Source organism: Eulemur rufifrons, chromosome 27, assembly GCF_041146395.1.
Source record: "Eulemur rufifrons isolate Redbay chromosome 27, OSU_ERuf_1, whole genome shotgun sequence".
Classification (NCBI taxonomy): Eukaryota; Metazoa; Chordata; class Mammalia; order Primates; family Lemuridae; genus Eulemur; species Eulemur rufifrons.
Genome location: NC_091009.1, coordinates 31,231,622 through 31,253,672, shown reverse-complemented (window position 1 = coordinate 31,253,672; position 22,051 = coordinate 31,231,622). Strand labels below are relative to the sequence as shown.

The 22,051-nt window shown below is 55.8% G+C and overlaps 1 protein-coding gene across 1 annotated transcript; it reads right to left on the bottom strand.

Moving 5' to 3' along the window:
* Positions 1 to 613: 613 nt before the first annotated feature.
* On the bottom strand, positions 614 to 21,155 carry CSRP1 (cysteine and glycine rich protein 1). Its single transcript, XM_069459239.1, has 6 exons — positions 21,097 to 21,155; positions 11,542 to 11,654; positions 6,487 to 6,655; positions 5,415 to 5,544; positions 2,243 to 2,336; positions 614 to 1,816 (listed from the first exon to the last, which is right to left on the bottom strand). The coding sequence occupies exons 2-6, from the start codon at positions 11,651 to 11,653 to the stop codon at positions 1,740 to 1,742; spliced, it is 582 nt and encodes a 193-aa protein (XP_069315340.1). The 5' UTR covers position 11,654; positions 21,097 to 21,155; the 3' UTR covers positions 614 to 1,739.
* Between the last annotated feature and the right edge of the window lie 896 nt (positions 21,156 to 22,051).

The window sequence follows — 22,051 nt, the reverse complement described above, 5'->3', positions numbered from 1 at the left end:
CTTCTTGTTGTTTTCAAAATTCAGTGGGGGCACGTTTTGAAGAAGGGCTGAAGCAGAGAAACCCAACCCCAAAGCATCAGACAGGTATCTCCATGATGAAGGGCACAGCAACCCCTCAAATGAGCCTATTTCCAAAAAAAAAGGTGGCCTTCCATGGGCTAGGCTGTGGGGGCCCCCACAATGTGGAAGGCTGAGCTAGGCCCCTCCAAGGCAGAAGCGAGCTTTCTGTATTTGACATGCAAGTTCCTCTGGCTGAGTTTCCCTCTCTCACTGAGGCTTTCCAAACTGGGAGTTCTGAGCACAATTTGGGGGTCTGGCTGAGCCCCTCAAAGTCCAAAGCCCACACAGTTCCCATGCCCAGATGTGGGGGAGGAGGCCAGACAGGGTTAGGCAGTGGCATTTGGTCGGTCAGGTCACTTTGGGCAGCGTGTTCAGTTAGAATCGATACTGAAAAGTAATCGGTCCTTGAGAAAAAGCAGGAACAAACCCACTTTGACTCATTTCCAGCCGGCCTCCTGCTGATTTGACTGTTCCAGCAAGTTCCCTCCCAGCCCCAGGGGAGTGGCAGTGCTCCATAGACACCGGATTGCAGGATCGGACACCAAAGTATTGGTCTAAACAGCTTTATTGACCAGATGAGAAATCAGCTTGAATATGGCCCATGCCTGCCACCTGTTCAGTCACCAGCCCCTCCCCCTCCCCCACTGCTCCTGACCTGGGGCCTGGAAGGGACAGAGTGATGTGGCCAGAGAAGGGTCCCTGGAGAAGAGTGGAGTGGAGGGGGCAGGGTCTTGGCTTGGAGGGAAGGTCCCAAGGCTGGGGCGCAGAGGGACTGGGGTGCAGTCTGGACGAAGACTGAGGCTGCCAGCCTCCCTGCACATCTGAGGATCAAGCAGTTGTGGCAAGAACAGAGCCCTGGGTGGTGCCGGGACAGGCAGAGCTCCCAACCGCAGCCTCAGGACCCAGGGGCAGGGCCAGAGCTAACTCCACGGAGATTCGGGCCACTGATAAACATGAATGTGTCGTGGGGGCGTTTCATTAGGATCCCCCCACCAAGCCTGTCTGAGGTCAGACAACATTCCGACTTTGGGGGCCTCAGACCTGGGTCGTTCTCCTCCAACTCCAAGTGGGGGGACGCCAGTTGCACAAAGACTCACAGGCAGGTGGCCTAGAGAGGAGGAGCCTCCTCCAGTCCTGCCTGCACCCCCTCTGCCTCCCACAGCGACTCCCCGAGCTGGGACTCCTTCTTCGGAGGGATGCCAAGAAGCCCACCCTCTTTCTCACAGGGGAGGATCTATGGGATCCAATGAACCCCAGCCTTCCTCCACCCCATCTTGGTCCTGCCGCCTGCCCCCTGCAGGCCTGTTGCTGCTGCTCCCATGGGCGCCACAATGCGGGCGCGGGCGTCCCGGCCAGCTGATGGTGACACGCAGCCTAACAGGCTGAGAACGGAGGGCTGTGGGGTGAGGTGTGGGAGCCAGCAGCGGGCAGCATGGGCTGACCCAGATCCAAAGCACTGCCGTCTCCTACTGGGGATGCCAGGAAGGGGGAGCCCTTAGCGGGGCGGGACCTCAGGCAGACGCCCAAACCAAAGGGAGCCAGACGACCAAATTGACATCATTAGTGATGTGTGGCGGGGCTGAGAGAGAGAGAAGCATCCTGGAGGCCTCCAAGGCTGCAGCAAGGGAATGGCCGTGGAAAGCGCAGGAGTGGGCAGGGTGCGGCAGGCGCTGGTGGCCTCACTCGGAGTGGACCAAGGCCCCAGCTCCTTGCCCAAAGCCAAAGCCTTTGGGCCCGAAGTTTTTAGCGTAGCATCCTGCAGAGAGAGGAGAGAGGTAAGAGCCTGCTCCCCTGCCCCAGCCACGCCGCCCACCCTCCCACTGGAGATACCCCACCCCACGTGCCTGGCCGGACCTCTGGAGAAGAAAGTCCACCGGCGCCCCTCACCTTTCCAGCACCCCCAGCCCCAGCAGGGCGGAGGCTCCAGGCTGTCAGAGCATCGGGTGGAAGTCAGCAGGCCAGGTTCTAGCCCACGCCTGCCCCGATTTGCCCCCTGACTCTGGCCAAGTCGCTTTCTCTCTCTGGGCTTGTTTCTTCATTTATAAAATGAAGGAGTCACACGAGATGCTCTGGCTCTCAGGTCCTAAGGCCAGGAATGGCCTTACATTCAGCAAAGACACAACTTCTCAGGACCCTTCCCCCTTGGGCCCCATGACCCTCACCCACAAGTGAAAGCACCCACCTTTGCAGTAGATCTCGCCGTCCTTGTCCGCCAGGGTGGTTGACTCAAGGCCTTTGCCACACTTGGCACATCGGAAGCAGGACTTATGCCAGGACTAGGTGGGGAAGGAAACAGTTAGTGCTGTGGGTGACCAGGGCTCCCTCCGCCCCGGCCCCACTCTCCTTGACGTAACCGTGGAGGCAGGCAGGGCCGGGACACTTCCAAAGTCTGCTCAGCTGGTACCGCAGACAGGACAAGGCCCGTGGTGCCGGGCAGTGGAGGGCGCAGGCCAGGGACCACACGCCACTTCACACCATGTTCGATGAGGTGTTGCAATGGCTCGATGGTTGGTGGCACCAGCTATAGCACCCAAGGCAGCCGAGGGGACGGGATTACTGCCAAGGTAGCTGTTGCTGTAGGTGGGGCCAGACGAGCCTTCTCCTGCCCGTGGATTAGTGGCGTGAGCGAGGGCTTTGGACTCCCCCTGGTACTGCCACTTGCTAGCTGCCCAGCCTCCATGGTTTCCTCAGGTGGGAGGCCTGCCCACCCTGCAGAACGGATGTCAGGGCCAGGTACTAACCGCATGAGGCCTAGCCACAGAGCGGGCGTGTGCATGGGGGCTCTCCAGAACCAGCCTGGCCTCTGAAATTCTAGAACTGGGTGTTTCATTTGCCCAAAGGCCATCACCTCTCTGGCAGTGGGTATCCCTCTCACTAGGTAGCCGTGAGCATGAAATGATGTCACCAGTGTAAAGTGCCTGGCACGGGGCCTGGCACAGGGGAGGCTCTGAGTCAATGTTTTCTAGTGTTACTCTAGGAGGAGAAAGGGTCTATGAAATGCATTAGTCTTGGCAGGAAAAGGCTGAGGAGTGTGGTTTCTGCCGAGGTCACAGAAGGCCCCATGTGGTTCAAAGAGGTGCCCGAGGCAACCCAGGGCCAGCCTCCCAGGGAAAACGGGGCCCGGGTGTGTACACAGTGATGGGACCTTGCCCAGACGGACTTCTCAGCAGCCAGCTCCTGTCAGCAACAGCTGAGCCGGCTAAGAGGCTGATATGTAGACAGCTCTGCCAAACCCAGGAAAAGCAAGAGGCAGACAGCAGTCAGACAGGAAAAAACAAGGCCTTTTAAGGGCAAAGAGATTCCCTCAGCACAGCGGCCCAATGTCCAGGCGAGAGGATAAGAAAGGAAACTGGATCCCCTTGGATTTCCTGGCTGCCTGAGCTCACACAGTGGCTCCTCCTCCTATGCCCGAGAGACAGTGGAAGGGTCCAGAATGTTGAGATGGGGGCACCAAGGTCTCAATCCTCCCCTTAGCACCAGGTGCAACCTCAACAGTCACCCAGCCTTTGCCGCCTCCTCTGTGAAGCAGGGGCTGCTACCCCAAGCTCTCCAGGCTGGAGAAGGACTGAGTCACAGCTAGACCCCCGCATTTCCTAGGCAACCCCCCTTTTAAATAAGCTCAGTCCCTTTGCTCATTCATACAGCACTTAAAAGTACTCCCAGCTTCTCAATGTCTTTCTTGACACAGGCAATAGAGGTGACGGCTTTGCCTACCTTTCCGAACACTTGAATGCAAAACTCTCTTATCCTACTCCTTCGTACAGCCTTAACTTTACCGTATACCCTGTCTAAATAATAGAAATAGTGATTCTTAAGTACTTTTCATAATTTTCTATACTCATGGTGAGACAGAGAAAAGAACCCAACTTATTAATAATATTAATGTCCCTTGTTTTCATCCTTTAAACAGCAATCTTCATTCTGACCTCACGACAAGCCCCCAAAGCAAACAACAACAGTAACAACAATAGCTGGCCTGTACGAGCACACACCAGGCACTACTGTGCGCCATACCGGCATCATCTCGTTTAATCTTTAAAACTGCCTTGTTTGTCGGGGACCATCATGTGCTCCACCATCCAGGCCCACCGGATGCAGAACTGAGGCTCAGGCTAAATTTGCCCGAGGTCAAACAACTAGTAAACGGCCAAACTAAGATTCAGACTAGCGTTTGTCTAGGGTCCGAGCTCTTCATCACCGTGCTGGGATGAACAATGCCTGCCCATTTTCCAGCCCAAAGTAGAGTTACCAGTAGTAAGAGCAGTAAGAACAAGGGCTTCCGAGTCAGACAAACCTGGGCTTGATCCTGACTTAGCCGCTTCCTAGCTAGCAGATCTGGGCAACTCATTTAATCCTTCTGATTCAGTTTCCCCATCTGTACAACAGGGCTAATATTATCCATCTCCAACTGAGATTGTGAGGGTTGAGGGCCTGCTATGGTCTAGACTCGGCCTAACTGTTAGTTCCCCTTCCCATTCCCGTGACCCCATTCCTCAAGGTCAAAAGGCCTTGAAAGACAAGAACCGAATCCAGTAGAGCTGAAGGTGGGCTCTAGGCCCAGCTGTCCACGAGCTTGTTCTGTGATCTTGGCCAAGTCACCCTCCCATCCTGGGCCTCATGTGATGACCCAGAAATCCTCCCTGGCCACAGAGCTTGAAGATACCTCTTCTGTGATTTTTCTGACTGCTAGTCTAACACTGCAAACCCCTGGGGCAAGAGTTCTCGTGCCCTTTCCACCCCCCAGCCTAGCTGAGGGATGTGATCAGCTCAATTTGGAACAGTTGTTTGCTACAGCGATTCTCACAGTGCATTGGTGATTGGGGCCTGTTACCAGGATTTCATGGGGGAAGGGCATGCATGGCTATGATAAACCGGGGTATATGGATGAGTTTCTGGGAATCCATAACCCATAAAACAGAAAGTATATTTTTGGGTAGTTCTCAACATTTGGAGAATCACAAATCCTTTTGAAAATCTGATGAAAGCTATGGATCATCTTCCCGGAAAGAGATATGATCCCACAGAACTCTGCGGATAATTTCAGGGGATTTGTGGACCCTCTGAAACCCATCCATGTACCCTTAGACTCTGCGGTCCCCAGCACTAGAGATATAGATTGATCCTTGCAACTTCCTATGAGCTGACCTAGGCAATCTATCGATGCTGGGATGTTACTGTTCGTTGGAGACTGGAAGCCACAGGTGCAAACAACCCACGGGGACAATGGCTTACTCCTTCTCTACAAGGGAAGGGGTTAAAGCCCAGTGCCCAGGCTGCCTGGCAAAGTTCTGGAATCCACATTTCAGGAAGATGTCTCCCTCCCCTCTCCCCGTCATGCCCAGCAGCCGCCGTACCTTCCCAGCACCGATCACCTTCTCCGCAGCGTAGACTGCCTGGGTGCATCGGGGGCAGCGCTCGGAGCCGCCAATCTTCTGGGCAAACTTGGACGCATTGGGGTTGGTGGTGGGCCTGTGGCCAGGGGCCCTGCATGGAGAAAGTGAGATGACTTACACGGAGATATACGGCTGCGGCTGGCACTGCGAGGACACGAGCCTACCTTCATCTCATGCCAGGGCAAGGAGCAGCTCTCTCCACCTGAGTTACAAAGGCTAGGGCCACCAGGGCCTCTAGGGTCATCTCCCATTTTACAGCTGGACAAACCAAGGCTCAGCACAATGTTATCTCCATTGAAACATCACACTTCCCTCAGTCACCCCTTTAACGCTGGAATCACTTGACACCTCATTTGCTAAGAATCGCCCTCCTCTGCCCTCATTCCTGTAGCTGGTCTATCGCAGATTCTTTCCAGGAGAAATCTGCTGACACTTCACTCCCACTGGGGCAATGACCTTGGCTGAAACTCGGTAACTCATCTGTCATTTCCGTCCATCCCCTAGGGCCAAGGAGCTGGCTGGGCTGATTGCCAGTAGCCACTGTTTACTGCAGGTCAGTGGCCGGGGGTGCCATGGATGGGGACCAGGGGACTCAGTGACACCCTGTGGCATTTCCAAGGGAAATGACCTCCCCATAGCCGGGGTGATAGGTAGCAGGGCTGCGAGCCGCCACGGTGCTGCCTGGGTCCGGCTCGGACACTCCCTGGCCGTGGGGCCCAGCAAGTCACTGACCCTGGGATGGATTTTCTCCTCTATAAAAAGAGGAAATTGGACCAAGTAATCCTTGGGGCCCCTCCCAGCTCTGAACTTCACACAAATACATGCTGCACTTGGTGCAGAGAGGGGCCTGTTTCGGTACCCCCTGAACCCCAGCTCCTCCGGCAGCCTGACACATGGCAGTACTCTGTGGCTACCTTTTAGATAAATGGCTTTCTGAGCCTTCTGCTGCTTAACCAAAAGTGGTTGAAAATGTGTCCGACGTGGGGGCAGGGGGAGAGAACACAAGAAACAGGGTGGGGGGGTCGTTACTCACTCCTCAGGTTTGATGCCCAGCGACTCCCCCTTGTCGGTGCTCAGCGTGCCTGCACCCTGCCCGTAGCCGTAGCCTTTTGGCCCATACTTCTTGCCATAGCAGGACTTGCAGTAGATCTCCTCGCCGTGCACGGCCACGGTGGTGCTGTCCAGGTTCTTCTTGCAGACCACTGCAGGGGGAAGCAGGTGTGGTGCGTTGAAGCTGGGCTGAGCTGCTTGCTCACTGCAAGCCCCTGCAGCTGACGCTCCCTGGGCACTCAGCTTACATAGTCCCTCATCTTTCAGAAACAGTCCAGAAATGGAGGCAGGTGGGGCGGCCAATGGGCTGGAGGACAGAGGGGTGACAGTTGCATGTCTGACTCCGGAATGCTGGCCAAGCAGCCTCTTCCAGGAATCAGTATGTCTTCCTCAGTCCTTGCACCCCTGTACCTCCTCAGGCTGCAGTGCACCCCAGGGTCAGAGGCAACAGCCTAGGCTAACCCTAAGCCACAGGACACCTGTTGCGGTTCTTTGCCCTTGACAGAGACCATGTATCCCAACAGGGGAATCAAGAGAGGAAGGAAGAAGGACAGGGTTTTCCTGCCTGCAACACTGGAATCCAGAAGAGACGATCTGTGCATGCTGGCGGGAGGCGAGGGGGAGGGATGCAGGTAAAGTGATACACCCAAAAGAAAAGAAAAGTTTAACATGTATCAGACGTCACACATGATGGGCTTAGACATGAGATGCAGGTCATGTGAATCACAAATGGATTTGAAGTTTCTAATCTCAGAAATCATTTTGCCACAGGAAGAAATAGGGCAGACACTGGGAAGAATTTCCGGACTCCTGGGGTAAGAGGGACTGGAGTGGGATGAGTTAGAAAGCCTGTGGGCCTCATACACGTTCAGGTTAATCGCAGAGGGGCGCTGTGCCCAGCTCTCTGGAGAAAAACAGTTCAGAGCCTGGGATCACGGAGAGTTAGACTGCCCAGAATCAAATCCCAGCTCTCTCCTTTTCCAGCTGTGTGATCTCGGGCAAATTATTTTGCCTTTCCAGTCTCTGTCCTCATTTGTAAATGCAGATAATAATGTCTGCCCCAAAAGGTGGTTGTAAGAATCAAATAAGATCTGACATGTGAACTGCTTAGCTCAATATCCTGCATGCAATAGGTCCATAATAAATGTTGGCTACTCTTACTAGTACTATATAAAGTTAGTATCACTGGGAGACAAGGGAGGGGAGGGACAGGCCCAGACCTCAATAGATCACTCCTTCTAACCCCCAAATACTCCTCTCAACTTCACCTGTGTCTTTAGGGCTCATCCGGTAACCCTAATCTGGTTCTATGCTATTCTGTGATACTGGAGTTCTGCGTGCCCCATTAGACTGCATCCTCAAACATGTCCTTCTGAAGATAGAAACCTACAGAAACCCCAGGAGAAACCACGCCTCTTATCGCCCTCAGCTCAGCTCCTTGCAACTGCCATCCTCTTGCCTTTAAAGGGTCCAGGCCTCTGCCAGCTTCTCTCTCACCCCGAGCCCCAGGTTGGAGACTTCAGACTAAATAAGGACCCTCTTGTCCTGCCCTGGAGATCTCCATCTCATTCCAGCACTCGGGGCTGCCAAATATGGAACTTCCCACCGCGTCCCATGGGGCTCGGCTCCCGGGAAGAAAGGAGAGGGAACAACAGGCCAAGGGCTCCAGCATTCCCTTCTAGGGTGGGAGGGAAGTCAGGAACAGGCCTGGAATTGTTTCCTTGCATGACCCGAAATGAACTGGGAATTCCAAGACCAGGGGGAAGGCAGCAAGGGGAGATAAGAGTGGCTGGGGGAACAGAGGTCTCTTCTGACTGGTCTCTCCAGCAGGAGACCCAGGAACTGAGCCCACAGGAGACAGCAGGGCCTACAAGTTGACAGCCTCCATGTGGCTCCCCTGCTGAAGAGCTTCCTGCTCCCCTCTGCTCTGCCTTGGCCTCCTGTCCCCCAGAGGCCCAGTCCTCCCACGCTGGCCCTCTGCCCCTCCACCCCAGTGATGTAGTTGGGGACCCTCAACTCACTTGTACAGCCCACCAAAGACTCAGTCAAGGGCAATTTGGAAGGAAGGCCTGCATAAATTTCTACCAAATCATGGTAAGCCAAAAAAAGATTGGATTCGTTATCGCATTTGTTGGGAAAATCTACTTCCAGGTGTCCCCTGCCCTGGTGGGGCCTCGTGATGCTGTTTGGAAATACAGAGAAGAGCCCACCCCAGGGGAGAGGTCAGAGCTCCCTCACCCCACTTGAACGTGGAGAGTGATTCTCTCTGCTTCTAGAAGGAAAACCGAGGCCCACAAAAAAGCTCAAGCTCACATAACTGGCCACAAGCAGGGCCAGGCCAGAGCCAGGTGGACTTCCAGACCTGGTTGTTCTCCGCCAGCCCATGGCTCCTCTCGAGTAGGCTGAGCACGTGGGTGGGAGGGTGAAAACCCACAGGAAGCCTTGGCCTGAGATGCTGGTGTTAGAGGCATGCAGGGCCTCTGCGAGCTACCCATGTGCTCTGGGATCCTGGGGAGTGGCCCGGGGCCAGCCATCTGAGCCCTGTTCCATCAGCCTCCACCACAGGGTTAGGACAGGCTGGCTGCACAACCCGGACCTGCCGGAGGAGGGAGCTGGTTACAGCTCGGAGGTGGACACACGGCCTCAGGGCAGGTTCCCAGCCGCAGAGCTGAGCCTCCTACCAGCTTCTGCCCTCCTGTCTGCTAATGGCACCTGGCAGCCCCTACAGAGACCATGGGAGTGCGCCGCGGGCCTGCTGCTCCCTGCTCCCAGGTCGAGGTGGCTCTCCCAGGCCAAGGACCCACATGGTCAAGAAGAACTTCTGGGGACCCTCCCAGGCCCAGCCAACAAGGGAGATGGCCCTTACTGCCCCGCCCCGGCTCAGACCCTGCTGGTGGCTTTCCCTTAGGAGGGAAAGTCCTTTCATGCCATGGGTGGCCCTGAATTCAGGCTGGATATTTATCCCCCACTGCACTGAGAAAGAGAAATAATGCTCCCTCCACTCATAAACGAACCTTTGCCAAGAACCCACCACGTGCCAGGCCCCGTTCTAGGCACTGGAAATAAGCGAGGCGTGGATACCTCAGACTGCGGGGACACGTGCGTGCTAAGGGGTCCACTGGGAGCTCTGACACCCAGGAACTGCACTGGCCCTGAGACCCCAGACAGAATGAGACTGTTCCCCAGGGTGTTATTACACAACACGCCCCAGCCCTGCTCCCCGCCTGACTCTGCACACCCTGCCCCAGGCCCTGCTCCTCGCCCTGTGCCACCCTGCATTCCTGACTTCCCTCGACAGTCACTCCTCCCCCTAAGCGGCCTGCAGGCAGGGCTCTCCCCACAGCTGGCCCCTTTTAGGTGATGATTAAGCAACATTTGACAGCAGAGAGGGGCCCTTAGGACCCCAGCAGCCTGGACCCTCTTCCCAGCCAGAGCCAAGCCCTCTCTTACGCCTTCTGAAAACATAAACGGCCTGAAAATTCTTAAGAGCAGTGAACTGCTGATAACAAGACGCTGCTGTTTCCGGCCTCCATTGCAGGCTGGAAGCCAAGACAGCTCCGGCAAGCCCTGTTTACTCTCTGCTCATCAGACTCGGTGCTGGGGCTGGGCAGGGTGTGAGGCCCCTGCTGCCCTGCGCTGGGTGGCCTCAGGCTGGGCTGGCCAGCAACAGGGAGAGACGTGGGGAACCCGCAGTGAGCAGGTGGGCCTTGGCTCCTCTGGATCCTACTCCGGAGCACAAGTCACCTGGGGACAAAAAAACCTCAGACCTCCTGACTTTGCTTCCTGTGATGCCGGATGGACAGGACCTGCTCTCCAGGGGGGCTGGGACTTCAGCCCCAGGGAGGTCTTCTTTGCGTCACACCCTCGTGCTAGAGATCCCCTGGCAGTGTGTGTGCATGCGTGTGTATGAGCATGTGTGTGCGTGTGTGTGTATGCGTGTGTGCGCGCGCGAGCGTCAGGGGAGTGTTCATTTATTGAACACTCACAATCGCTTTAAGTGCTTTGGTTTACAAACTCCTTTCATTTAAGTCTCACAACCACCCCACGAGTGAGTATTATTACCTCCACCATAGTAATAAGACGGCTCTACCAGAGAGAAATTGAGTAACTTGTCCATCATCGCCCAGACAATAAAAACTGAGTTCAGATTCAAACCCTGATCAGACCGGCTTTGAAACCCAGGGTTTTGCCAAGACATTCTACCACCTCCCACTCTGCCTGCTCTCAAGGAAAATGCACTTGCTGAAGTTGCCTCTTCTAACCCAGACCTTCTGCTCTGACCACAACGAGCCAAACCATTTAGGAATCAGAGGAGAGGCTTCTCCGAGTTGCCACGTCCTGGAAACGTCACCTGGCCAGGTACCAGTCAGTGCAGCATCATGGAGTCAGGGTCCCTGGGCCAACCTGCCCTCTGTCAGGCGCTTGGTGTCTTCTACCCGGTTTCCTGCTCATCCAGGCTGGCTACTGGAGCGAATCTTTCTCTGGATTATTAAGAGTGGGTATCAAAGAACCTTGTGCTCCTTCTTCCTCTCATCCCAGGCCGTCGAGTCGGATGGGAAGGGAAGGAAGTGAATGGCTGGTTTACGAGGGGCCGAGGAAGGAGGAACCCGGCTCCTCCTCCAGACTCTGCTTCACCCTAAGCTGTGGCCGCTGTTGCCCTTTAACAAGGCATCTTTGGGGTCCAAAGGCCGGTGAAGCTTTGGGACGCTTACGTGCTAAAAGTGTCTCCTCTGAGACGATGGGATTGTGGCAGAGAGAGAGGAGAGAGTGGAAAGTTTTCCTAACCGAGTCCTTACAGCTTGGCTCCCGGCCCCTGAGCGCCTGCCACCCCCGCCCGCCCTGGCCCGTTCAGCCTCAGAGAGCAGCTTCTGAATGGAACAAAGAGGCCCTTAAGTGTTCCCCTCCCCAGCTGCACTTCAGCCAAATGTCAAACTGTTTACATCCCAGGGGACCCGTTCCCTGGGGTGTTGACAGGCCCAGCCTGTGGGGCAGGCCCCGTCCCGTGTCCATGGCAACAGCAGGGCCTGGGCGTACTCACTGCACAGGAAGCAGGACTTGTGGAAGCTATTGCCTTCGCACTGAACCTCTTCGGCAAAGTAAACCGTCTTCTGGCACACCCCGCACTTCTTGCCTCCTCCCCAGTTCGGCATTCTGAAAAGGGACACGGAAATGGGAATTAATCTCACAGGGAGAGGAAAACATCTCAGATTGCCCACGACAGAAAAGCAACAGGCAGAGACTGAGCAGAGGAAGACGAAGGCAGAACTCCTACAGGGCCACCAGCCCTGGCAGAGCAATTCCTGCTTGTTCTCAACGACATCCTTGAACTCTCACTTTGGGCCCCCCCACCCCGCAGTCTAACCAACAGATATCCACCGAGTAGCCGCTGTATTTGCAGCCCTGTGCCAGGCCCCCTAAAGGACAGAAATCAGCATAGGACACAGGCTTTCTGAAGGAGGCTGCAGTAGCAATAAAAATGGACCACCTACTCCTACCGACATGCATCAGCATGGTCGAAGCTAACAAAAGACTGTGGAAGGAAAGAAGCGGATAGACTAGGGCTGGTAGAACACGAGTCCGTTTGTGGGACGTTCACAAATAGGCAAAACCCATGTTGTCAAGGGTGAACATACGGGTGACACAGTTACTACAAGGGATGATTAGCACAAACCATTACCTTCGAGGAGCTGCCTCTAAGAGAGGGAGGGACCATGACTGGGTGGGGTCACCAGGGAGCTGCCAAGGCACTGACTATGTTCTCTTTAACTTGGGTGGCTGTCACATGGGGACTCACTTTGTAATTATTCTCTGAACTGCACACATAGGCTCTATATACTCTTTTGTATGTAAAATACAGCTCACCAAAAAAAAAAGTTGTTTTTTTTTAAAAGAAAAAGCAGGAAGCAGGCACACAGGGCACAGTTTTCCCACTTTAGAGTATATTCGAATCAGGTTGAGGGCTTTTGCAAATCAGATTTAGTAGCACCACCCCAAACCAGGTTGAGGACTTTTGCAAATCAGATTTAGTAGCACCACCCCAGATAAATCATAATGTCTGAGAATGTGGTACAGGAATCTGAATTTTCAATAAGTACCCCCAGGCAAGTCCAAAGCAGGCAGCCTGGACCAACTCTGAGATACTCTAGGTATTGGTTCAGACTTGGGGTCCTGATGCCAGACAGGTTTGGCCCAGCCTTGACCCTGCCCTTCACTGGCTGTGTGGCAATGGGCAAGATAGTTGGTCTTCCCAAACCTTGACTTCTGCATCTGTTAAATGGGGATAAAAATAGAAGCTACTGCATAGAGTATTTCTGGCAATGAAATGAGATATGGTATGTCAAAGGCACAGCACAGAGCCTGGCACATAGTAAGTGTTCAGTAATTACTGTTAACGCAGAAGCCCAGGGCTGCGAGACAGGCAATACCTCAGGGCAGTGTCTGGTTCTCCGCAAAGCAGCCCGGAAGGTAAATGCTGTCGGAGCTTGGAGAACAGAGGGGGCCTGCTTCTCTCCTCCCATCTCAGTCCCTCACTCAACAGACAAATGACTAAAGAGGAAGATGGCAGAAGTTCACGAAGGGAAGAGGTGGAGAGGGGGCTCTACAAGGCACCGCCAACTGTGGGTACGAGCCGGGGGCCGAGGCCGCCCAGGACGCGGTGCGTACAAGAGGACACAGGGTGCTGGGGAAAGAGGGGCCGGGAGCCCGAGGGGTTTGCTGCCTCAGGAGGCAAAGGAGCATAAGGAGACGGCTCAGGAATCTGTGTCGTGGAAATGAAAATAGGGATGCAGCCACCAGAGCCCACCCTCCTGGGCTTGGGCTGGCAGCCAGAGAGCCAATGTCAACAAAGGAGGGGGAAAAACAAATACAATAAAAATAAACATAAAAGAAAAAAGAAACAAAAGAAATTAAAACAAGAAAAAAAAGCTGGCATGGTGGCACACACCTGTAGTCCCAGCTACTCAGAAGGCTGAGGCAGGAGGATCACTTGTACCCAGGAGTTCGAGACCAGCCTGGGTAACATAGTGAGACCCCATCTCAAAAAATAATAATAATAATACAAAATTTTAAAGAAAGAAAAGTAAATAAGTAAAAATGTCAAGGATAGAGGGAGACATGGTCTCCACTGCTGGAGGTACGGGCCTCAGCTCAAGAAGAGGGTCAAGGTCATGTTCACCATCATGTTCCCATGCCAAAGCTGATAACTGGGAAAACAGAGCAGAGAGACAAAGGAAACTGAGTCTGCAATGATAGATAAAGCCACCAAATTAAGCCAAACCTAAAGTCTGACCTATCTCTGAATTCTCCAGTTAAACAAAGCAACACGGTCACTTCACTGTGTGAGCGAGTGGCTTCACAACTGAGCGCATCCCCTGAGAGACAACCCTGACAGCCAGGCTGCTTCTGGAACCTCCTTCCTGACCCGTCCTCCGCACAACTGCCAGATCTTTCTCCGGGTCATTCTCTTGTTCAGAGGAGTCAGTGAGTCCCCACGGCCTGGGAGCAGCCAAAGCCCTGGCCCTGGCTGGCATCCGACATTCCCACAGCACGGTCTCCGCGTGTCTCCAGCTCTGTGTCTGTCACCACCTCACACGTCCTCAGGGCTGGAGACTTAACTGCTGTGTTCGGCCCCCAGAGTGACCAGCCGAGGCCTGGCACACGGAAGCACCCGGGCGGTGCCCGTGCACAGAGCTGGGGGGGACGCTGTGCCGAGGTGGGGGGCTGGGGCTGGGGCCTACTGTCCTCTCCCAGGTGGGCGAGGTGGACCAGCGCCCACGGCATAAGCCCAGTTTGCCCCGTTCCGGATTCCCGACCGGCCGCAACCCCGCACGTGTCCTTCCTCAGATAACCCAGGGGGCCTGAGCTCCCAAGTCCTGGGGCCAGTCCCCATTTCCAGCCTCTGATGTCCCTCTGTTCCTTCTGCCCCTTTCTGTCCTGAGGACCCCAGGGGCCAGCTGCTCTTGTTGAACAAGGACTCAGGGCTGCAAACCCGCACCGCGTGGAGGACCGTTCACAAGAACAGCAGTGTGCGTTACCGTCTGCCTAACCACCGGCCATTTCCCCTTCCTACTTCCTACAGAACCCCGATTTTATTTAGGCAGCCGAGTGACCCAGGAGAGATGCCCCAGCCCCAGGGCTAGGGTAGAGCCTGAGTCACCTAAGCCAATCCTGGGGATTTCTCTCTCCTGCCAGTGGCTGGTTCAGGAACAGGCCGAGCCCGTTTCTGGACAGTGAGATGTGAGGGGAGCTCTACTTCGGAAACTTCTGGGGAAAATGTGTTCAGTCACATGGCACCACACAGGGGAAGCTCTTCTCCCTCTGATAAGGGGGCTCCACGTGACCGGCGGAGGCACCCGGACTGCCACAGTCTACATGCCGGCATGCGTCAGGCAGTTTACATGCACCGTCCCAGTTCACCCTCGGCATCTGAAGGTAAAGAATACACGCCCACTTCGCAGATAAGAAAAACAAGGCTCATGGACATTAGGCAACTTGCTTGTAGCCACACAGCTGGAAGGGGTAGAACTGAGATTCCAATGCAGGTCCAACTATTTCTGAGTCCTCTGTGCCCCCAGTCGCTGTGCTGTGGCCCTGGCATAGTTAAGAGTGGCTGCACCCAGCGGGCACCCGGCACATCCGCACTGGCTCTCTTCCGTGGCCTCTCCTCTTCCAACCCCGTGGACCAGCAGGAGACAGACTCAAGCCCCCAGGAACACCCCTAAGGGAGGAAAGTTCCCCCAACCGCGTGGTTGGGAGCCAGTTCCAAGCCGTGTTTTGTTCCCAGACACAAAAGCCCTTCTCCCTCTGGGAGATCCACATCTCCGTACAGGCCTCCCTTGTTCTCCCTGGCGGCACGTCAGGGGCCCACGTCCAGCGCGGCCCCAGGGAATCAGGAACATGGGCGGAGAAACGAGTGAAACCCAAGGACCTGCCAGGAAGGAAAATCCACTCAGGACCTCTCTGCCGGGCTGTCCCTTTGAGCCGGGCCATTTGGTTTGGTGTCAACCCTCAAGAACCCAGTGAAGGGACGGGACTCTAGTGCCTTGAGCTGATGAACAGAGACTGTGTCCACAGCCAGCGAGAGCTCCAGGCAGCCCCTGTGGGTGGGCTCCCTCTGCCCCTCTGTGCACAAGAGGAGCCCTCCAGGGTGCCCGCCTGCGGGGGAGAGTCTCAGCTAGAGGGAGCCCAGGCCACCTCCTTCCCTGCAGGGGGGGCGGGGCTCACTCCTCACCCCGCCCCTCCCTCCTGCCCAGCCCTTTCTTTCCAAGGCCGACTTCTGGCTGTGGGGAGGTTGAATTGCCTTAAAAGGAAACCTGTTTCTCGGTTTGTGGAGCGCCTAGAGGGACACTTGGCTCCTTCTCTATTGCCTTTCCAGGTCTGGGGGACGGAGGAGGCCCCGCAGGAGGCTGGGACAAGAGAAGTTCCCAGGTCAGAGTTCAGGCTGTGCGGTCTAGTGGTTAGGAAACGGGGACTGGGGTGAGGTGTGATTCACCCCTTCTAGTCACTTTCCTCTGCGAGCTTCAATTTGCTCATCTGTAAAATGACTGCACATGGCCCCTAACGTCGTGCTGTGAGGATCAGATGGGCATGTATGAAAGTGGTGGCCCAGTGCGGGCACACTGTAAACACTCAGGCTTCCCGTCACCACCAACGGGACTGGCCCAGCCTGGCCCTGACGCCTCGATGCCAGATGAGGGGCCAGGTGTCTACTCGCCTTCCCAGCTAGGCCGCATCTGGAAGGAACAGGCTTGAGAAGTCACATGCCAAATAAGGACCAGGAATTTCTGGCTGGTCTGTCAGCCCAGCCAATGAGTCTGGGACAAGTCACTTGCCCTTCTTTGGGGTTCAGTCCCCCCTGGCTACCTGAGGCCACAAGCAGGGACCTCTGTCTTCGTATCAATGAAGAGTCCTCACTGTCTTCCGTAATCACATCAGCCACCTGCAGGGCATACAGCGGGTTTGCGAACTCTGTTCCCAGTGGGAAATGCTGTCTGCGTTCTGGTCTGTCCTGTTTCACTGCGCTGATAATCTCAACAAAGAGCAGAGCTTGGCTTTCCCACTGAATGGCTGGAAATATCCGGTCAGCTGTTTACCTGAAACGTCAGGATCCTCAGGGCTGGCCGGAAGCCAGAAGCCTGAGTCCGCTGCCCACGCCTTCCTGCCCGGTTGTCCCATCAGGAGCTGAACCCAGATCCTCAATCCTGAGAGGAGAGACCCCAGAGGGTGGCTCTTACAGCAGCAGGGAAAGGAGTGGACACAGGGCACAGACCCTCTCGGCCACCCCCAAGCTCATGAAAGCCGAGCTGGGGTGATGGTTCCATGCGGTCATGTTTCAAGTTCAAGGAACTATCCCAGAGATACAGAGTCCTCAACTGCCAGCCCCCAGTTCCTGCAGGACGGCCTCCTCTCACCACACCCTGACAAGCCATCCTACCCCGCGTCTCTATCTCTCCAGCGGAAAATTCCCCTTTCTCCCATTCCAAAGTCATTTGTTCCCTAGGGCCAAAGAGCGGCTGACAGGCACAGGACTTCAGTCCCTCCCCACCCCTTGGTCCGGTAGAGACCTGCAGTGTTTATCCAGCGAGAAAGGCACCGCTCACATTACCTGCGCTGTCTGGCATCTGCCAGGCACACAAGAGTGCTGCTGCCTTCCACCCCCGCTCAGCCCTGCCCCCGCACCCCCGTGTCCAGAGAGCAGCTGAGGACAGGGAGGGAAGGAGGGTCCCTGCTGGTGAGGACTCAGAGCCCATGTTCTGGAGGTGACAACACCTCCCTGAAGGTCATGGTCACTGGTGGGGGATGGATGACCACCAGGGGGGCGGGGCAGCCTTGGCCCCAGCTTTACACATCCCACCATGTGGTTTCTTCAGAGCCCTGTACATGACTCGCCTCTGAGCAGTCAACCAGCATCACTGAGCTGTGGTCACTCCAAGCCCCCACAGTACCCCAGAACTGGACTGTCATTCAGCTCAGGGCCCCGTCTCCAAGGCATGAGTTTTCTCTTTCCAAATCCATGCCCGTGGCCCCCGCAGGGCTGTGAGCTGACACGGGCAGTGCCGTGTGTCTCCTCTTCCCACCGGTCCCGGGTGTCTTCCATAGCACAGCTCTGTGCCCGTGCAGCTCAGATGTCTGAAGGTCCACAAAGGTAGAAATGGGGGTCTACGACTTCTTTTAAGTATTTCAAAACTGTTACAGGAAATCCTATATTATATTAGTCTCAGAGACTATATTATATTAGTCTATATTATAATAGTCTCAGAGACTAATTAACAGATAGAATTTCTTTGCTTTTATCTGGAATGATATCAACTTAGAGTGGTAACGGTTGGTTATCCCATGCTGAACAAAAATATCTGAATGATTTTTTTAAATTAATTTTTAGAGTGAAAAGAAATTAGTGCTTAGGCTTCATAAACACAGGTTGCTTGCGGCTGACCCCTCAGGAAGCTCCAACCCAGCCATGAAGAATGCCAGGCACACTGGGGGACCGGGGGTGGGGGGCTGCAGGGAGGCTGGTGGCCTGGCTGGGGCTGAGCCTGTGCTCAAGCTGTTAGCCTTCCATGTCTTCCTCCCTTGTCACCGTTGAGGACTCTGACTCTGCCTTCTGGCCCCTGGGAGGCACTGGCAACGCCAGCGTCTGGAAACGCTAGCTGCCCCCGTATTTACACACTTTACCATACATGGGAATGACTCAATGCTGGCGTCAGACGAATTCCTGGGGAGCTGCGTAGTAGTACGGGCACGTCATTACCATATAAATTCCTGACAACTGGAAACCGCAGGCCAGGCGGCTCCTGTCAGAACCCCGACCCCCTCTCTCCCCTCCACCCCCCCCCCCCACAGCTTCTCTCTCTCTGTCTCTCTCTCTCTAGCAGGCTCTTTTCCAGGCCTCTTTTCTTTCCTGCAAACCTGGCCCAGAAACTCAAACATGTATCAGATCTAGTGAAAGTGTATCCACCTGGTCCTGGGAACTGACTTCCAGGGGTCCCCTCTCCTCCTCCCTGGCCATGCAGCAGAGAGAAAGCCTAGATGTCGTGAGGTCTAACCCTGATCCGCCCGTCTTAAAACCGGCAAAGCCACGTCTTCCTTGAACAGTTTATAAGCCGCTGTAAAGTACCTTGTAAAGCTGACGTGTTTCACAAACGGCAGATATTTCCCTAGCGAGTCGATCTGGAAAAAGGAAGTGTAGAGAAAGTGCAAAGAGAAATAAGGTAGTGACTGAGGGTGGGTTTTAGAGCCGTCAGCCGGTGTGGGAATGGCAACTCCACAACTGACCAGCTGCCATCGCAAGCCATCACCCCTAAGCCTCAGTTTCTTCATCTGTAAAATGGACAGCATTCATACCTACCTCGTAAATTGTCCAAGATCAAGCACGTGAAGTGTTTAGCCCAGTGCCTGGCACGCAGCAAGTGCAGAGACCTGCTTACTACTATCTTAAGGAAAGGCCAACTTTTTACACTCATTGTTCAGTTTTGTGTCTCTTGTGACATTTGCCAATATGCCTGAGTAATGGCAAGTGGCAGACTTGGAGGAAAAGTCTTTTTATTCTCATTAGCACCTCTTAGGATCTCAAAACGTTTCATGCATGCCTCATTGTAGTCCTCCAGCAAGCCAACTCTTCACAAAAAGCTGGGCTTACATAAACATCTAAACCTTTAGCAACTTACCAGAAAAGCCTTCCCAATTTTTTTCCCCCTCCAGGAGATCCACAGTGAATAAAAACTACACCTTTTTTCTCTCACCTGCTCATCAATCTATCCACATGCAAACTGGCCAGTAACTATTTGCAAGGTTTACAACGTCCAGTAGGGCAACTCGGCCGAAAGCCTACTGCCGCCCCAGGAAACATTCACCAAATGTTTACTGATCGTCACTCGTCACTACACTCCCAGGCTGCAACTCTGACCCAGTGAGGACGCGCCAGCTCCAGAGGCAGATGTGTGCAATTAAAAAAGCAAACTGCCTAGGGCGGGAAGGAAGGTGCTAGGGCAGACCAGAAGCAAAGAGCCCACAGCACCCTTGTTATTCTCATTTCATCAGCCAGCCACTTGCAGAGCTGGTGGGCGTCCTCCCCAGAGCCTCCATACTGGGCATCTCAGGTCTTGCAGACGTTCTCCCCTCCCGCTCTCTGACCCACACCACACCCTCTGCAGGAGAAACTTCCTTCCCCGGCTGGCTGCCCCTGCCCCGGATATCCTCTCCAAGGCAAAGGGTCATTCACCAGGCTGGATTTAGATGGGATAAAAGCTGCCCACCAGCAGCGGAGGGCTGAGCACAGACTCTCAAAAGACAGACCAGCTGGAGAGTCAGGAGGCAGCAGCGGAGCAGGAGCGGGGGCAGCTCAGCACCCCGTCCCCAACGCCACTTGGGGGAAATCCTCAACCTGCACTGAGAGGACAGAGAGAGGCAGCTGGCACTTCCAGCTTCCCCGCGTTCTGGGAAGAAGGGTAAGGATGCAGAGAGGACACGGAAGAAGACAGTGACTGAGAACTACTGCCTTCTGCATTGCGTTCCCCAAGTACCACCCTAAAAGAAATTGAGAAGTTAAGTCACTTGTCCAAGGAAACCTGTGTATTAAGTGGCAAATTCAAGAGTCACAACTTTGCCTTCCAAACAATCTCTCACTGAGATTCCAGGCCACCTTTTCCTGATACACTTTCGACCAGAGCCCAGTGGATCTCCCCAGTGCCACTGGTGACAGTATCCCAAGGCAGGGTGCTGTCATTGCGGGGAGGGCCTGCCCATTCATTCACCCCAAGAGAGCAGGGGGTGGGTGGCTGGAGCCCAAGGCTCTCGGGAGGCCTGAGCCCACGCTAATGCTCCCAGCCTGGACCCAAAGCCTGATTAGATTACGACAGCGCCAGCCGCAGGAGCTTGCAGAATATTCCCAGGCCTGTGCCCACAGATCAAACACCTGCTTTTAACTGCGCTCAATACCAGCCCCTTTCTTGCTCCTCAGCTTTCAAGGACTGAGACCACAAAACATCTACTGCAGGATCTTTCAGGTTCCTGCGATGGTAGCCATCCAGGACCAAGACTTGGGGTGGGCGTAGGTTTCCATCAAGTGCTTTCGGAAGAAGGAAGTCGCACCTGCACCCAGGGGCACAGACGCCCAAGGCCAGACCCGTGAGCCAGATGCTCCCCCTCCCCACGCGCCGGCGTTTTCTCCTAGAGCGGGAGGGTGATGGAGGGGTGGCACGGCTGCCCTCATCGCTGGCACACAATGAGCGTCAGTGGCTGCAGAATCGCCAATTGTTCTGCCCGACCTGCTGGCCGTGGCGGGGAGCCGGGTCGCCCTGGGTCAGGGGCACGCGGAAGCCAACTGCGTCCAGGAAGCTCCGGGTGGGGAGGGACCGACCCAGCGCCTCCTGGAAAGAGAAGCACCGCCCAGCTAACTGTGGCCATTTCTGACAATTCCTTGCCCGCCACTTTCCCTCCAACTTCCTCGCAGCTGCCAGGGGCGCGGCGGGGGAGAAAGACCAGGAGGCGCAGGCGCCCCTGCCGCGGGCGGCCCAGGGGGCAGGGCTGGCGACGCTCGGGCCAGGTGGCCCGCAGGCGAGGAGGAGCCGGCGCGGCGCGGCACCGGCGCACTCACCTGGCAGCGGGCTCGGCGGCGCGCGGGCGGCTGGCGCTCTCGGAAGTGGCTGCTGGGTGCGCCCGGACCGCGCGCCGTTTTGTTCCGCTCCGGGGAAGGCGTGTCCCCCGCCACGCCAACCAGTGGGCTTTGCACACCGCACCACACCAGGGCTGATGTCATGGCGCGGAGCCCCGCGGCGCTGCCCCCGCCCCAAGACCCGGGACAGCCCGGGGGCCGGCGGGGCAGGGGCGGGAGACACCTACTCCTCCGTGCCTGGCGCCCGCGCTGCGGTCCCACTGTGCGCTCTGTCGCCGCCACCTCCCCCGCCACCACGGAAAGGCTTTGCACTTTCCAGGGACCTTTCGGGGTGTTCCTGCTGGGCCAGAGATAGGACCCGTGATAAACTTATGCCTCCAGGGAAAGGGGGGTCTCGAATGAATTTGTGTGTCCTGGTGACACCGTGAGCGCCAGAGTAAGACAGGGCCTTACAGGGCGCGTCTGATCCTATCTGTCCACTCACTAGCTGGGCCCCTGGCCTAGACACGCAGCCCCTCTGGGCTTCAGGCTCCGCCGTGGAAGGGGCATGATCCACGGGAGTGTGGGGGGAGGAAAGGAGATCGCGTGGGGCCAGGACACATTCCGCAGCACCCACCATGTGATAGACAGCAAACGTAATCCCTCTTCCAGCAGCTCTGGGCCCCTCAGCTTCCCCAGTCTTCCTTGCCACCCAGAGGACAATGCCTGCCCCCTCCTCGGAGGCAGCAGTTCTGAAAAGGGGGCCTCCAACCTTGCTCACGACAGACACAGGCTCAGGCCACTCCAAGCTGCCCTGGGGCAGTTAGCAGTGGGCATGCCACCCCGACCCCCTCGCCCAGGTCCCAGCCCTCCTGAGTGCCCGGTGGGGGCATGCAAGAGGGCAGAGAAGCTCACAGCCCACAGAGCTGCTGCCCGGGTAAAGGAGAGACCCCACCCG